General features: G+C 47.6%; 1 protein-coding gene across 2 annotated transcripts in view; it reads left to right on the forward strand.

The window, feature by feature from the left end:
• The window catches only part of LOC101348163 (DNA dC->dU-editing enzyme APOBEC-3), a 17,122-nt gene extending 2,003 nt beyond the window's left edge, over positions 1–15,119 (forward strand). Inside the window, exons 2-8 of one of the 2 annotated variants that reach the window (XM_023729052.1) lie at positions 808–964; positions 2,467–2,743; positions 3,166–3,280; positions 11,526–11,667; positions 13,390–13,657; positions 13,905–14,020; positions 14,702–15,119. In XM_023729052.1, coding sequence (XP_023584820.1) covers positions 808–964; positions 2,467–2,743; positions 3,166–3,280; positions 11,526–11,667; positions 13,390–13,657; positions 13,905–14,020; positions 14,702–14,752 — 1,126 coding nt within the window. In that variant the 3' untranslated portion in view covers positions 14,753–15,119. The remainder of the gene's footprint in view (positions 1–807; positions 965–2,466; positions 2,744–3,165; positions 3,281–11,525; positions 11,668–13,389; positions 13,658–13,904; positions 14,021–14,701) is intronic. The other variant, XM_023729053.1, reaches the window with a different exon arrangement.
• The last annotated feature ends 2,617 nt before the right edge of the window (positions 15,120–17,736 follow it).

A 17,736-nucleotide genomic window follows, 5' to 3' on the forward strand; every position in this document is an offset into this window, starting at 1 on the left:
ACAGAGACCCTATAGGACAGAGTAGAACTGCCCCATAGAGTTTCCAAGGACCGCCTGGTGGATTCAAACTGCTGACCTTTTGGTTAGCAGCCGTAGCACTTAACTACTATGCCACCAGAGTTTCCTCTTACATATAATGCACCCTAAATTTATCTAGTAGTTGGGGTAGCCATCTGTGTTTGTTAATTGTGTTATCCAAAGGGAAAAATAAACTTTTCATATCTTTAAGACAGGCGATACTTTTGTAACTTGGAGCAGGCTGCCCTTAAAAGTTAGCCTCCTACCCACCCATGAAACGTGGGAGACAGAGGTGATGTAAGCAGGGAGACAAGACAGATATAATCTGTCTTAATGGTTACATTTCAAAGGGTTCCCAGGTCCTTGAGGTAATATTTCTGGGTTGTAAAACTGGCAAGAAGCTTGTTTAGCCTACTACAACGATTTATGTACATTTCAAGAAAGGCAGAGAAAGAATTAATTACAAGTTTTCTACAGTAAAAACTCTAAGCAAGAAAAAAATAGAACAAGTCTCTTTCCCTTTTGAATCAGGAAAAATTAATTTTGTTTTTCTTTTTTTTCTGATTTGTATTTACCCTAACAGTATACATAAAGCACTTAGCACAGTAGTTTGTGCCCTTCCCTGTCTTCCTGCCCCCAAAGGCAGCAGGAAATTTTCCAGTTAGGGGGGCTCAGGGATCACCATAGGCACAGCCCCGGGTGGGTCCAGCGGCGTGTTCGGGAGACAGCAGCCTGGAGTAACCCCAGAGAGAGCCCTCTGCGTTTTGGGTTTCTTCCTTCTGCCCACAGAAAGCCAATGAAGACGTTAGCTCCAGATGAGTTCAGTTTCAACTTTGAAAACCTACGTTTAGCCCACGGCAGGAACACCACCTTCCTGTGCTTCCAAGTGGAAACAAAGGCTCCGCCCTCACTTAACTCGCCTGACTCTGGGATCTTTCAAAACCAGGTATCTGCCAGACTATCATCTCATACCAGGCAGCAGCTAAGCCAGTTGAGAATGCAAAAAAAAAAAGGGAGAGAACAAGAAGGAAAATGCCAGATGGTGGTTTCTCAATTGCATATTTTTCCTCCCACATTTTCTTCAGTCCTTGGCCTTCTATGTCCCTGCTTGCCTCTACTGGCATCTGATAAAAGATGGTGTTTGACTTATCACCCAAGGCCTTGTTTAGCGACCCACATCATGTACGTCTACTAGCAGTTCGTCTACAAACCCTTGTAATTGAGCTTTGCATCTAACAGTCTTCGGGAAAGAATATCTTTAGAAAGTCAGGGTCTGCTGCATGCTCAGCTGGCCGCCCCTCCCCACCACACCCTGATCCCTCCATGTCAAGGACCCCACACCTCTTTCCTGCCCTGCCCCGCAGCCTGCTCAGAGCCGGTGCAGAAGGTGATCACTATGGCAGCTGTCAAAGCAGCAGCAGCTACTTAGAGCAAGTACTACCACTCTGCAGCCCCCAGCACCAACCTCTAACAACTCCTGCAAAGTGTCCCAGCACGCACCTGCCCTCTCTTCTCCACCAGCCTGGAGACTTTGCAGAATGCGTTTGGGGGAGGAAGCCATTTGTGGGCTGGGAGTGGGGGTTGCTTTCTAGCAGCACTACCCAGCGGAAACCTAATTGTTGTTGTTAGTTGCCGTTGAGTTGACTCGTGGCAACCCCATTGTGTGCAGAGTAGAACTGCTCCATAGGGTTTTCGAGCCTGTGACCTTTCAGAAGCAGATTGCCAGGCCTGTCTTCCAACGTGCCTCTGGGTGGGCTCGAATGCTAGTATTCAAGTGCTTGAACATTTTTGCACTACCAGGGACTCCTAGAAACATAATAGGGGTCATATATGTAATTTAAACTTTCTAGTATCCAGTCTAAAAAGTAAAAGGAAACAGATGAAATTAATTATAATAATTTATTTAGTCCAATATATTTAAAGTATTATTTCAACATACAATTGATATGAAAGTTTTTTACAGGATAGTTTAACTCTTATTTTTTATACTAAGTCTTTGAAAAGTGACTTATATTTTACACTTACCGCAGGTCTCCATTCAGACAGCCACGTGGCAAGTGCTCAATAGCTGCCACATGTGGCTAGTGGCTCCATGATGGGACAGTGCAGCTCTGTGGCCATCCCCAGCAGACAGCAAGCAGGGAACAAGCCTGGACCCAGGGCCTGGCCCCAAGCAGGAGCTCAGAATGCTTGCTGAATGAATGAATGAATGAATGAATGGATGAGTTAATGAATGTGGAAAGGGATGAATAAATAAAGGAAGAAGGGAGGAGAAGGAAGAAAGAAGCGATGAATCAATGAATAAGATGCCCCTGGGGCTCCTGCCCTGGTCCCTCCTCCCCACTTCACTTATATGCCCCTCAAGCACACTGCCTGCTTCTCCATCCACACACCTCCCGGCCCTGCCCCCCACCCCCACCCCACCCTGTCCCTCTCTGTCTCTCCAAGGACCATTGTCCCAGCCACCACCACGCAGAAATGGTCTTCCTCACTTGGTTCCAAAAGCGACTCTCCCCTGCACAGCACTACGAGGTCACCTGGTACATGTCCTGGAGTCCCTGCTCCAGATGTGCAGTCCAGGTGGCCAAGTTCCTGAAGTCAAACAGCACCGTGAACCTGAGCATCTTCGTCGCCCGCCTCTACTACCCCAGGGAACTAGAGACCAAGGATGGGCTCCACAGTCTGTGGCAGGCAGGTGCCCAGGTCCAAATCATGTTCTTCCAAGGTAAGAGGTACCCTAGGGCAGCGGGCAGGGAAACGTGCTTGGGGGCAGAGCGGCAGAGGGACCAGAATGAGGAGTGGATGGATCTGGAGTGCCAGCTGAGAGAGTGCCTGTGAGGGGAGCTGGGAAGGCTGAGACAGGACCTGGTTCTTAAGGAAGGCAAGGGAAGGTCGAGTCGCAAGGTCGGCTGGGAGCTGACTCTTTATGCACCTCTTTCATCTCAGACCTTCATAAGGACCCTATAGGACAGAGTAGAACTGTGCCAGAGGGTTTCCAAGGCTGCAATCTTTACGGAAGCAGACTGCCACATCTTCCTCCCGTGATGGGTTCGAACCACCGACCTTTTGGTTAGCAGCCAAATGCTTACCCACTGCGCCACTGGGGCCCCTCGGCAACGGGATGTTTTTTTTCGTTTTTCATCTCAGACTTTAAATACTGTTGGGAAAACTTTGTGAACAATGAGGGAAAGCCATTCCAGCCTTGGAAGAACCTGGATGAAAATTCTAAGGACTGGGACACTGAGCTTAAGGACATTCACAGGTGAGGGGTATCCTCTAGGCCATGTCCCTCTCTCCTCTCATCTCCTGCCCTGCCCCCTCATGCTCTTTCATGTTTCCAACCATATTCACCTCTTTCCTGGCCCTGCCCTTCCTCCCTCTGCCCCTGAGTTTCTCCCCCTGCTTGCTGTCACCCCAACTCTCTCCCCAGTTCCCTCGACTCCTACTACCTCCACCTCCTAGAGTCTCACAGAGTCCCCTGCCCTGGTTCCTTCCATCTTGCCATATTACCCAAATATCATTGTTAAACTGAAAGCTAATGGCACAAACATGTGTAAGCAGGGAAATTGGAAAATTGGAGAAAAGTCCTTCAAGACAGACTGAGTCATCAGAGAACAAGGACCCTTGGTGGAAATGACTGGGGGGGCGGGGGGAGCCAGGGGCGGGGGATTGGAGCCTGGGTGTGTGTATTGTCTTCTATATTATTTCTCCATGGCCTGGACATGCTAACCATTCCAGAACCTTCCTGCACCCTCGGGTCCCATTCCATCCTTCTCTACCCTGTCAACACCCCAACCCTTGCTTCTGCTCATCCTTTATCCCGCTCCCAGACATGCAGCTCTGTGATGGGATACGGCTTGGGGATGGTCATGGAGAGTGAGAGAAAGAAAACCTTAATGGCTAAGTTTACATTTAAGTATGTTTTTAGAAAAAAGTAGGATTCGGTTAAATGAGACCTGAGATCATCAGACCCTTTCCAAAATGCAGAATAAAAAGTTGAAGGGCCCCTGGGAATCAGACCAGGCAGCAAAAGGGCAGCTGGGGCAGGCCGAGCAAAACAGGAAGTGAGCTCCTGGCTCTTTTGACCACAGAAGCAAATACAGCTGGAACGTGGTGGGAGGAAGTTAACCAGGCTCAGAGGTGTCAGACAGGGTCCCTGGGACACCCAACCACTACCATCACATGACTGGCACCAAGAAGAAGCAGGCCGACACAGAAGAAGGAAAGTGTTCAGTTTGGAATAAATGCATAAAATCATGCCGGAGAATATCTTGGGGCCCACACATACCTCCTGTTCCTCCCTTGACCACTGTCCCCAGACCCCACTGCAGTTTGGACAGGTCCCTGGACACGGTGCCTAAGGGCAGGACCAAGTGGTTCTCTCCAGGTACTTCATGGCGTTTGTCCCAACTTCTCCCTGCTCCCCTATTTCCTCCAAGGAGGGAGGCACAGCAGGGGCACCGATGTCCGAGTGACATATTACTTGATTGTTTAGGTCATCAAAACCAACAAGTCAAAGTGGCCAGGTCAGAAGCGCTTTTCCTCCTCAAGAATATGGAAAAGGCAAAAGGCCAGTCTCAAGGACCACACAGACCTCCCTGATGCCCTCTCAAAACCAGATGAGTGCTTGGCTCCCAGCACATACTCATTCTCCCGAAGGGTGCATGCTTGATAACTCACCTTGCAGGAATCACCAGCAATGGTTCCAGTCTCACTCTCTGTCTTGGTTACCTAGTGCTGCTATAACACAAATACCACAAGTGGGTGGCTGTAAAGAACAAGATCTTGTTTTCTCACAGTTTGGGAGGCTAACTAAATCAGGGACCTTGTCAGTGGCCCCAGGTGTTCCCTGGCAGTCCTCTCCTGGCATCTGTCTTCCCCTTTGTGTCTGCCTGTGTCTTTGTGTCTGTGCTGCTCTTTATATAACTCAGAAGAGATTAGGTTTAGGATCCACCCTATACTGGCATCATCTCAACTGATTGATTGCATTACATTAGATTACTTTATGGAAGAGATTACATTAGATTGGATTAGATTACAGCCACCATTATAGGGGTTGGGATTCCAACACATATTGGGGGGGTGGGGTACACAATTCCATCCATAATACTTTCCATCCTCTCGACCGGACAGCACATGGCTCCTTCCTGCTTCTCAGGCCAGGGGCATGTCTTAGCTCTGTGACTCTGACCAACATCCCAGTATGTGGATCTGAACGCTCTTCCTGGCAGGGGCCAGCTTGTTCTGGCATCTTCCATCAGCAGTGGCCCCAGGAACATTAGGACAGACAGAGGTAGAGAGGGTGCCATGCACATGGATCCTCTAAGTCCCTCTCTGTATCTCAGCTGCCGAAGCTCTTATAACCCCAGTGCCCCTCCCAGGGCCCCTGGGCAGAATGGGGTGTGTTAGGCGGGGGCAGCAGTGGGATGGCAGGGACGGTTCATTTGGGAGTCATATATGTGTGAAATCTCGAATCCGAGGTGATTGCTAAGGAAGTCATCCTTTAGAATTCACCTTGCTAAAGATGCTCTGTGTTTTGTATCTGATGGTCCTTGATTGACTTGTGACAAGGCAGTTTTTGGGATGCAAACTTGAAATCCAGATCCTCAAATCCTGACCTGGGAGGTCCTAGGAGGCAGCAAGTCGCCTCCCGTTGTGCCACCTCCTCCACTTCTATTATTGAACAGTGATAGATCAGGAGGCAGCACCGTGTGGAGGAGGGAGCCTCAGCCAGACAGAACTGTCTGTAGTCCAGCTCTGCCACTTATTGGCTGTGTGACCTCAAGCCAGTATCTTAGCCTTTCTGTGCCTGTGACCTCATCTGAGCTATCAGGAGAGTGACCGTCCTCTCTTGATGTTATTGGGGAACTGTGGTAGAGTATGTGGCACCGGATCTGCCTGAGACACCTGCCTTCTCCAGGGCTGCTGGAGATGGGCCCTTCTCTGCTTTCTGCTTCAGGCTTTGCACCTACCCTGCCTCCTGCCTCCCCGTCCCCGCAGCCCAGCCCTCAGCTCTCTCCCTGTCTGGGCTCCTTCCCTGCTCCTGCCATAGTCCCCCCACCCACCCATACCAGTGGATGCCCCACTACTGCTTCCCCACAGCCTGCCTCGCTATGTCCTTGGCCATATTCCATAGGTGCAGCCACCAAGTCTTCTTAAAGCTCTTTGTTCATGCTCATGTAGTCTTTAGAGTGAAACGTGGTTGAAACAATTATTGGGGTCAGTTATGAAGACGTATTTACAAATTTTAATTTAAAGATTTGCACAATTTTGCGAAGAATTTTCTAATTTCTGCTGCATGGAAGGAAAATTCTTACCTATGGCAAGAAGAATTAGCCGTTGAAAACCTTATGAATAGCAGTGGAACATTATCTGATATAGTGCCAGAAGATGAGCCCCTCAGGTTGGAAGGCACTGAAAAGACAACTGGGGAAGAGCTGCCTCCTCAAAGTAGAGTTGACCTTAATGACATGGATGGAGTCAAGCTTTCGGGACCTTCATTTGCTGATGCAGCACTACTCAAAATAAGAAGAAACAGCTGCAAACATCCATTAATAATCAGAACGTGGATTGTACGAACTGTGAATCTAGGAAAACTGAGAATCGTCAAAAATGAAATGGAACCCATAAACATTGATATCATAGGCATTAGTGAGCTGAAATGGACTAGTATTGGCCATTTTGAATTGGACAATCATATGGCCTACTTTGCTGGCAAAGACAACTTGAAGAGGAATGGCATTGCATTCATCATCAAAAAGAACATTTCAAGATCTATCCTGAAGTACAACGCTGTCGGTGATAGGATAATATCCATATGCCTACAAGGAAGACTACTTAATATGACTTTTAGTCAAATTTACACACCAACCACTAAGGCCAAAGATGAAGAAATTGAAGATTTTTACTGATTTCTGCAGTCTGAAATTGATCGAACATGCAATCTGGATGCATTGATAATGACTGGTGACTGCAATGCGAAAGTTGGAAACAAAGAAGAAGGATCAATAGTTGGAAATATGGCCTTGGTGATAGAAACAGTGTCGGAGATCACATGACAGAATTTTGCAAGACCAACGACTTCTTCATTGCAAATACCTTTTTTCAACAACAAAAAACGGCGACTATACACCTGAACCTCGCCAGATGGAGTACACAGGAATCAAATCGACTACATCTGTGAACAGAGATGATGGAAAAACTCAGTATCATCAGTCAGAATAAGGCCAGGGGCCAACTTCGGAACAGACCATGAATTGCTCATATGCAAGTTCAAGTTAAAACTGAAGAAGAAAATTAGAGCAAGTCCACGAGAGCCAAAGTACGACCTTGAGTATATCCCACCTGAATTTAGCGACTATCTCAAGAATAGATTTGATGCGTTGAACAGCAATGACCGAAGACCAGATGAGTTGTGGAATGACATCAAGGACATCATACATGAAGAAAGCAAGAGGTCATTAAAAAAACAGGAAAGAAAGAAAAGGCCAAAATGGATGTCAGAAGAGACTCTGAAACTTGCTCTTGAACATCGAGTAGCTAAAGCAAAAGGAAGAAATGATGAAGTGAAAAAGCTGAACAGAAGATTTCAAAGGGCAGCTCGAGAAGACAAAGTAAAGTATTATAATGACACGTGCAAAGACCTGGAGATAGAAAACCAAAAGGGAAGAACATGTTCGGCATTTCTCAAGCTGAAAGAATCCAAGAAAAAATCCAAGCCTCGAGTTGCAATAGTGAAGGATTCTACGGGGAAAATATTAGAAGCATCAAAAGAAGTTGGAAGGAATACACAGATTCACTATAACAAAAAGAATTTGATGACATTCAACCATTTCAGGAGGTAACATATGATCAAGAGCCGATGGTAATGAACAAAGAAGTCCAAGCTGCACTGAAGACGTTGGCGAAAAACAAGCCTCCAGGAATTAACGGAACACCAATTGAGATGTTTCAATAAACAGACACAGCTCTAGAAGTGATCACTCATCTATGCCACGAAATTTGGAAGACAGCTACCTGCCCAACCGACTGGAAGAGACCCATATTTATGCCTGTTCCCAAGAAAGTTGATCCAACCAAACGTGGAAATTATCAAACAATATCATTAATATCACACACAAGTAAAATTTTGCTGAAGATCATTCAAAAGTGGTTGCAGCAGTACAGGCACAGGGAACTGCCAGAAATTCAAGCCAGATTCAGAAGAGGATGTGGAACCAGGGATATCATTGCTGATGTCAGATGGATACTGGCTGAAAACAGAATACCAGAAAGATGTTTACCTGTGCTTTACTGACTACGAAAAGGCATTCGACTGTGTGGGTCATAACAAATTATGGATAGCATTGCAAAGTTTGGGAATTCCAGAACACTTAATTGTGCTCATGAGGAACCCATACATTGATCAAGAGGCAGTCGTTTGAACAGAACAAAGGGATACTGCGTGGTTTAAAGTCAGGCAAGGTGTGCATCAAGCTTGTATCCTTTCACCATACCTATTCAATCTGTATGCTGAGCAAAGAATCCGAGAAGGTGGACTATATGAAGAAGAATAGGGCATCAGGATTGGAGGAAGACTCATCAACAACCTGTGATATGCAGATGACACAACCTTGCTTGCTGAAAGTGAAGAGGACTTGAAGCACTTACTGATGAAGATCAAAGGCCACAGCCTTCAGTATGGACTACACCTCAACATAAAGAAAACAAAAATCCTCACAACTGGACCAATAAGCAACATAATGATAAACAGAAAAAAGATTGAAGTTGTCAAGGATTTCATTTTACTTGGATCCACAATCAACACCCATGGAAGTAGCAGTCAAGAAATCAAAAGACCCACTGTATTGGGCAAATTTGCTAAGAAGACCTCTTTAAAGTGCCGAAAAGCAAAGATGTCATCTTGAAAACTAAGATGCCTCTGACACAAGCCATGGTGTTTTCATTTGCCTTATATGCATGTGAAAGCTGGACAATGAATAAGGAAGAACAAAGAAGAACTGATGCCTTTGAATTGTGATGTTGGAGAAGAATATCAAATATACCATGAACTGCCAAAACAAGGAACAAATCTGTCTTGGAAGAAGTACAACCAGAGTGCTCTTAGAAGCAAGGATGGGGAGACTATGTCTCACATACTTTGCACATGTTATCAGGAGGGACTAGTCCCTGGAGAAGGACATCATGCTTGGTAAAGTCAGCAAAAAAGAGAAAGACCCTCAACGAGATGGACCGACACAGTGATTGCAACACTGGGCTCGAGCGTAACAGCGATTGTGGGAATGGCTAAGGAGCAGGCAGTGTTTTGTTCTGTTCTACATAGGGTCGCTATGAGTTGGAACCGACTCGACGACACCTAACAACAGCAACAACAAGGCAGGAAGATAAATTGTTTCCCATGTAGACACTAACAAGGGTGGGACAAAAATTAAATTGGTCTGTGCCATTATAGACAGATAGATGGCTGCAGTCGAGTCGATTCTGACTCATGGCAACCTTATGTGCAACAGAATGAAAAGCTGCTTGATCCTATGCCATCGTCATAATCACCAGCATGTTTGAGTCCATTGTTGCAGCTATTGTGCCGGTCCATCTCACTGAGGGTCTCCTTCACCCTCACTGGCCCTCTACTTCATCAAACACGATGTCCTCCTCCAGCGATTGATCCCTCCTGATGACATGTCCAAAGCAAGCAAGTCGGACAATGTTCTGTTGTGATCCATAAGGTTTTCATTGGCTAATTTTTTGGAAGTAGATCACCAGAACTTTCTTCCCAGTCTCTTATTCTGGAAGCTGCTTGAAACCTCTTCACCATGGGTGACCCTGCTGGTATGTATTTGAAATACCAGTGGCATAGCCTTGAGCAACACATCAACACACAAGCCACCAAAGTACGACACACTGACAGATGGGTGGTGGGCGGAGCCATTCAGATAGTGTTATTGTCTATAATTTAAAATATGTCAGCCTAGAGTGTCCTGGTTTGCCAGGGACTGATGGGTTTCCCAGAGCATGGGACTTTTAGTGCTAAAACCAGGAATCCCAGGCAAACTGAGACAGACTGGTTGTCCTACGTGTACTATAAGGGGGTGTCTTCCTCTTAATCCTCACCCTGAAGGCAGCCAGTTGTCCTAGTGGGGAATTTGCACTCTGAGAGAGGCCACTGGCAGTCCAAGGCCACCATCCAGAGATGGCACCTGTCCACTCTTCAGCAATCTTCAAATCCACCAGAAGTTTTACCAAGTAGCACCACAGGTGCCAGAAATGAAATTAGTGGTTTTGATAATTAGCATAATTATCGTAGAAATGGTTTTTCATGGTGGAACTAATGGTATTTCACTGTGTTGGCTAACAGGCTAGAGACATTTCTACACCTGCATGAATGGCATCTGGACACCTATTGCACCTGTGATCTGTGTCTGAGGAATGACGCCCTCAGCATGATGCCATGTCCTGGGGAGTCTGGCCACCTGGACCTGACTCGGTGGTCAGCAAAGTCACATTTGCCTTGGGCAGAAATGATTTTGTCAGAGTGCCCAAGAGGGCAGAGTAGGGGCTTCACTGAGCTTCCCCAGCAACTACTGAAGCTGTTTTTGCGTGTGCTGAATCATGAGTGCTTCCCACAGGACTTGACCGAGGGGGAAGGGAGGTCCTGGTTCTATGTATCTACTTCTACCTGCGGGAAGCCAACAACATTGATCAGAAAGAACTCAGTGGGTCTGCATGCCCACAATGGCCAGGCCACTTTGCAATCTAATGTTAAATAAAAAAGAAAGCAAGATATAACATTGAATGCTCTATAGAGTGCAATCACAGTTAGAGGGAGGAAAAACTCTGTGAGTCCTTCTGCCAGAAATCTGTTTCAACAATCCCTGGTGACAACAGTCTTTCCTGTTTGCCTGTGTGCTCTTTGTTTAGACAAAATTGTGATGCCCACACCTGAACAAAGAACACAGAGTTAGAGCACACACCAGTTCCAGTCCCTCACCCCTAAAAGAGAAGGGCTCTGGCATTGCACCAGTTAGGGTGGAGATGCCTGTGGGGCACCCAGGAGGGGCAGCTGGACAGGGAGTCTAGGGCTCAAACAAAGGTGGGTGAGTGGCATAGAGGAGTGGGCTGTAACAAGGAGGGACCTGGGGGTGACCAAGGGAAGGTGCAGCCTGCCCTTCTCAGGGAGAGGCTCCCCACCCATTCCAGGCAAAAGCAGTGACAAGGGCCAGGCATTCTACAGGCAAACTGGCCTCAGGTGTGGGCCACGGTGGACACTGTGCCAGATGGGGGGTAAGCAGCAGGGTGCAAGGTGGGAGAGCTCACCCTCCCCCTGCTGTGCTTGCCAGCACCCTATTCCTTTCTCCTCCCTCACCCCCTAGGCCTCCTGGCCAACAAAGAAAGCAGAGACCCTCCCTTACCTTCCCCCTGGAGCCCAAGGGGACCTGAGAAGTTAGGAGCCTAAAGTGGCTCCAGAGGACACGCTCTGCAGCTTTGGTTTTCTTCTTCCTGTTGCACAGAAACACAACAGATCTGCTAACAGAAGAGATGTTCTACTCACAATTTTACAACAGGGAGAAAAAGTCCTCCATTCCGAGGAAGACCTACTTATGCTACCAGCTGAATGAACCCCAACCCGTCAAACGCTGCCTTCACTACAAGGTGCTGATTGGGCTCCCTGGGCACAGGGTAGGCAGGGGCTGAACCCACTGAATTTGCAGGGAACATGCATATAGTGCGAGCCTAGAAGATCCTCAATTGCCGTGGGAACTTCTGCGTTTTCTTCGCCCTTGCTCCTGCTGCTTCTGTGGCTTAGTGGTCGGAATTAGCCCAGCTTCCCTGGGACTCCCCGCATTCTTTCCCACCCCCGGGCCTCCTTAGATGCTGTTCCCTCCAGGAGAATGCTCTTCCTGGCCCTCTTACCATGTACTCATGCTTCAGATGTCAGCTCAGTCATGACCTCATGGAGAGAGGACATGGGGATTGGGACGGGGAAGCTGGCGGAGTCTTGGGAGAACCTCAGTTTGATTCTGTGGTGTGTACAGTATGATGAAGCCAGGGTGGGAGACACGGTGGTGGGAGGCAGGCAGGGGCCAGAAGTGCCAGGAGCCACGAAGGGAGGCCTCAGCTGGGCTTTGCCCTCCTGGACATGCCGGGGAGGTTCGGCCTGCTCCAGGGCTGCTCCAGGGGTGGGCCTCACGTGTGGTCCCATGGGGCAAAATCTAGCGCAATGGGGCAGGGGGGCCTGCAACTGTGTCTGGTGCTCTACTGTGTAGATGCCGGGCCTCAGCTGCTCTGGTCCTGCCCAGGGGCCCCACCAAACTCCGTTCTCTCTGCAGCCCCCCATGCTGGACATCTTGCCTCAGCAGGGTAGTTATTACTGGTTTCACCCCATTTCATGGATGAGGAAACAAGCTCTGGGCGATACCAACTATGTGCCCTCCTCTGTATTATGGTTGCAAAACTGCATTTATCCCAGGGTTGCCATGGCTTCAGTGACACAATGCCCATCACACTCTGCCTGACACATAGTTGCTGCTCAGTTAAGGTACCCACCTCCCCCAGCCTCTGGTACCCCCTTACTTCCCCCTTACTCAACATCAAATTGCTAAACTGGTTGCATAGCTTCCAGCATCATAGCAACATGCAAGCCACCACAGTACAACCAGCTGACAGACGGGTGGTAGTCACAGCCCTTAAACCAAACGAAACCCCACTGCCTTCGAGTTGATGCTTCAGAGTAGAACTGCTCCACAGGGTTTTCTTGACTGTTATCCTACAGAAGCAGAACACCAGGGCTTTCTTCCAAGGCACCACTGAGTGGATTCAAACTGACAACCTTTCAGTTAGCAGCCAAGCACTTAAGCGGTTGCACTACCCAGGCACCTCACAGCCCTTAGCACGCGGCTATTCCCAGGACCAAGCACTAAGCTTCACCTACAATTTCTCCATACATTCCTGCCCTTCTGCTTCCCACCTGTCTCCCGACCTGTCCTGCCCCGCTCCCTCCCACCCTGACCTGATCCTTAGGATCCCCAGGCAGAAACATCTTCAGACAACCAGCTGAACAAGTGTCCAAAGGGGTGCGCCACAGAGTGTTTGGGACTGGGCCAACAGCCTCCCTCTCTGGCTGTGGGCTCTGGAAGGCAGAGATCTGTGCTTGACTCAGATAAAGCTGTGGGTGCTTTGAATGTTGAATTAATGGTTGAGTGAGGCAGCGAGCTAGTGAGTGAAGGAGGTTTCCTTTTCCTGTCCGTGGCAAGCTCACACATTCAGCAGTTCATGGAGCAGAGCCTCTCATCCCCGTCTCCGCCCTCGGTTTGACCTCTGAGCTCTGCCCTCTAATCCTTTTTTCTCTCTCTCTCTCTCTGGGGCCCTCCCCAGAAAGGTTACCATGCAGTAACTCGCTTTATTGATGGGATAGTTTCTATGAACCTGGACCCAGCTAGGAGCTACGACATCACCTGCTACTTCACGTGGAGCCCCTGCAATCGCTATGCCCGGAAACTAGTCAGTTTCATAGAGGACTACCCCAACCTGCGCCTGAAGGTTTACACCTCCCGCCTGTACTTCCACTGGTGCTGGACGAATATGCAGGGGCTGCAGCATCTGCAGAATTCCCGTGTCACCGTGGCCGTCATGACCTTCAGAGGTAGGAGGAGAGCAGAGCTGTCCGCGGAGAGCCAGCAGGGGATGGGGAGGCTTTGCAACTCTGGGAGGGAAGGACAGTGGTCCAGCTGCTGCCCAGGGTCAGAGTCCACCTGGAAGAGAATATTCTGGAGAGGCAGCAAGGCCCAAGGAGAGGAAGTGAGGGGAGGGAAAAGAAGACCATGGCTCTGCGGGGTAAGGGCTTGCAGACCCGCCCCTGGGGCCTGACCATTTCCCCTATTTCACCTCAGATTTTGAGTACTGCTGGAAAAACTTTGTGGACAACCAGGGAAAGCCCTTTGAACCCTGGGAGAAGCTGGATTTATATAGCCAGAGCACAGAAAGGCGGCTCAGGAGAATCCTGAAGGTGAGAAGCTGCCCCCACTGTCGGCCCCTCATCTCCTTCGTCTCTTCTCCACCTGCACCCCTATCAAATTTTCCCTGCTTCAGCCCCCCATCCCTCTCCCTGGTTCTCTCTCCCCACTGCTCACACATACACAGCACACACTCACACACACACCACACACTCACACACATACCAGATACACGACACACAAACATACACACCATACAACACACACACACCACACATTCACATACACACCACACATATGACACACACACATACACAGCATACACCACACACACCACATACACACATATATACACATATATACCAAACACACACATACACACTACACACACATACATGCGCCACACACACCACACATACACACACACCATATGCATACACACATAAACACACACATACACACGCATCACACATACACACACCACACACCTTTCTTTTTTCTCACAACACCTTTTTTGCTCCCTTCTCCCACCAGGGACTCCTAGCTTCCTTCGTTTTCTGACTTCTCTTAGACGCTCTTGTTAAATTTCTGTGTCTCTCAAGAACTCACCTGGACCTCCTTGTCCCGGTTCTTTTCTCACCCCTATGTTTTCATTTTCACCTCTCCTTCCCTTCCTCTTGGCACAGTGTCTTGTCAATCTATGCTTCCTAATTTCTTCTCTTCTCTCTCAATAGCCCTTGACTCCAGATGTTTTAAATGAAGACTTTGGGAATTTGCATCTTTGATCCCCATCACTCTCATCGTCAAGATATATGAACCTTCCCTGTAGCATCTCAGGGCTTCAGATACTGATGACTCTTAGAAGCAAGGAGCAAGCTTTACAGACTTACCTGTCCGCCAATGCTCATCTTGTCCTAAGTCCAGAGACTTTTCTTTCCACCTTCACTCATTTTTGTTTTCTTTTATAAGTGGCTGCATAGTTTTATAATTCATTAAAAAAAAAAAAAGATAAATTTTAAGTCTATAAAAACTGGGCTACCTTCTAAGGGGGCAATTAGATTGTCCCTCAAGAAAATGAGTATAAGAGACATTTATTCTACTGCACTGAGAAAAAAGTTTTTATTTGAGAAGTCACTGTCTAGTTTAGAATAAACCAAAACCAAATGCACTGCCATAGAGTCAATTCTGACTCATAGTGACCCTATAGGACAGAGCAGAACCACCCTCATAGGGTTTCCAAGGCTGTAAATCTTTACAGAAGCAGACTGCCACATCTTTCTCCCTCAGAGCAGCCGGTGAGCTCAAATGACTGACTTTTGGGTTAGCAGCCAAGCATTTTAACCACTGCATCACGAGGACTTCTCTGGTTTAGAATAGTTGGATTATTTTGTGATCTAAGTATCATCTGCCTCTTCTCACAAACTGTGTCTAAATAAATAAGGTAGATCTCTATTGAGTAGCGGTGCCACGTAGAATTGATTTAAAAAAGAGAGAGAGAGAGAAACTTTTATTTAGGGTTCTTAGTTGAAATAACTAGGAACAACTCTGGCTAATGAAAACAGAAAGAAAAAAAAAAGATGTTGCATGGCTCACTGAATCACTAGGAAAGGTGAATGACTGGGTTGGGAGGCTTCAAAGCCAGGAAAAATCCCCAAACCATGCTGCAAAGCTGGCCTGCTGAAGACAGCATTTCTCCATCCACACCAGCACCCCTGCCTTCCCTGCCTTCCCACCAGAATGGAGAAAAAAAAAAAGGTTGGGGGGGGGACAAGTTACAATAAATCATGAAGAAATACTAAGATGGAAAGTATAAAATCAAGTGTATCACACTCAATGTGAACATAATTAATCCTTCCGTGCAGCTTATAAGAAACCCCTCTTAACAGCGAAGACCCGAAAAAACAAGTGAATTGATTATATATGACAATCTAGGAGCCCTGAACATCAAAGACAAAGTTGAGGGGTCAGACTGAGCGGCAAAGGGAGGGAGAGACAGTTCAGAAGCAGTGAGGATTTGCCAGACCTGAACTGACTGGCACCCTGCAGGCTGGATCCACCAGTGCACGAGGGCTGAGGCAAGCAGTAGCGCTCTGGGAACATTTTCCACACCAGGTAAAACTGAGTGGCAGAGAACTTGCACAGCCTCCAGAATTAGGGGCAAGTGGCGCTGGATCTGCAAAAGTTAAGTGCAAGTGTCTAACCTGCTGTGCAGGATCAAAAAAACCCTTTCCCCTCTGGGAAGTACCTCTCTCTCATTCACCTGCCCCCTCCCTGCTGTGCCCCGGTCCCAGTCCAGCTTCAGTGATTGCCATGCCCACTGGGCCAGAAGTGGGACCCGTTGCACACCCCAAGCCATTCTCCCAGCTTTGGAGAGGGAACAAATTAACATACAAAACAAACAGGAAAAAATGATCTGCCAGCTCCCCTAAACTGGGACCTCAGGGCAGGCAGACCCCCTTGCCTAGGAACAGGCATAAGGGGTCCATGGACTTTGAATGCCTTTCACCCCTGCCCAGACCTATGTGGGCCCATTTCAGTAGCATACACCTCATTAGCATAGTACAACAGGGTACATACTTGAAGCCTATTTTCAACTGCAATAGCTAAGGGGGAGTGGCAGATTTTTGACATTTGACACCACCCTACCCATTAAGCAGGGTCCTCACCTACCCACATCAGAGGCCTGAGGACTGGTGGCTCCACTCACTATACCTAGCCACCCAAGACAGGGGTCTGAGAATAAGTGGTACCTCCCAATCCTTACAGCCAACAGCATTGGGTGCCAAAAGTCTGGCTGCAAAACCTACCTGCCTATGTACTCTCAGGAACAGGCACACACCTTCCACCCAGGCACTCAGGGGCAGCTGTCAACCCCCTACCTTGCTCAGCACGTATCCCCCTAGTGCAGCAGATACCTGTGCCTGCTCCAATCACCCGTACGTAGCCCTGCCTGTTTAGGACTTTAGGTGAGAGACTGCACCACACACTCAGTGACTGACCACCTGGACACCTGAGCTGAATCCACACAAGAAAAGTAAACGAACTCCTGGGCTCACATACCTAGTAGCAGCTCTAACCACCTGGTGAAAGAACTTGAGAGCTTCAAAGATGCCAATAGTCAAAGTAGCTCACACAACCAGCTTATTTAGTTACATCAAAACAAAACAAGAAGCTAGCACACAGTAAGCAAACATAAAATAAATACAATAACATATTGATGGCTCAGAGACAACAGTCAATATCAAACCACAGAAAGAGGCAAACCATGATGGCTTCAGCAAGAGACCAAAACAGAGAACCAGGAACCCTCCTGGAGGAAGAGAAGGTCTTGGAACTACCAAAGGCAGAATTCAAAAGATTAATATACAGAGCTCTTCAAGAGATCAGGAAGGAGATCAGGCAAAAGACAGACCAAGTCAAGGACACACAGACAAAGCGATAGAGGAACTTAAGAAGGTTATACAGGAGCATAATGACAAATTTAACAGGCTGCAAGGAACCATACAGAGACAGCAATCAGAAATCCAGAAGATTAACAATAAAATTTCAGAAGTAGACAACTCAATAGAAAGTCATAGGAGCAGAATTGAGTCAATGGAAGTCAGAATTAGTGAGACTGAAGATAAAGCACTTGACACCAACTTATTTGAGGAAAAATCAGATAAAAGAATTTTTTAAAAATGAAGAAACCCTAAGAATTATGTGGGACTCTATCAAGAGGAATAACCTATGAGTGATTGGAGTACCAGAATGGGGGGTATAACAGAAA

The sequence above is a fragment of the Trichechus manatus genome, unplaced genomic scaffold (genome assembly GCF_000243295.1).
Source record: "Trichechus manatus latirostris isolate Lorelei unplaced genomic scaffold, TriManLat1.0 scaffold00027, whole genome shotgun sequence".
NCBI lineage: Eukaryota > Metazoa > Chordata > Mammalia > Sirenia > Trichechidae > Trichechus > Trichechus manatus.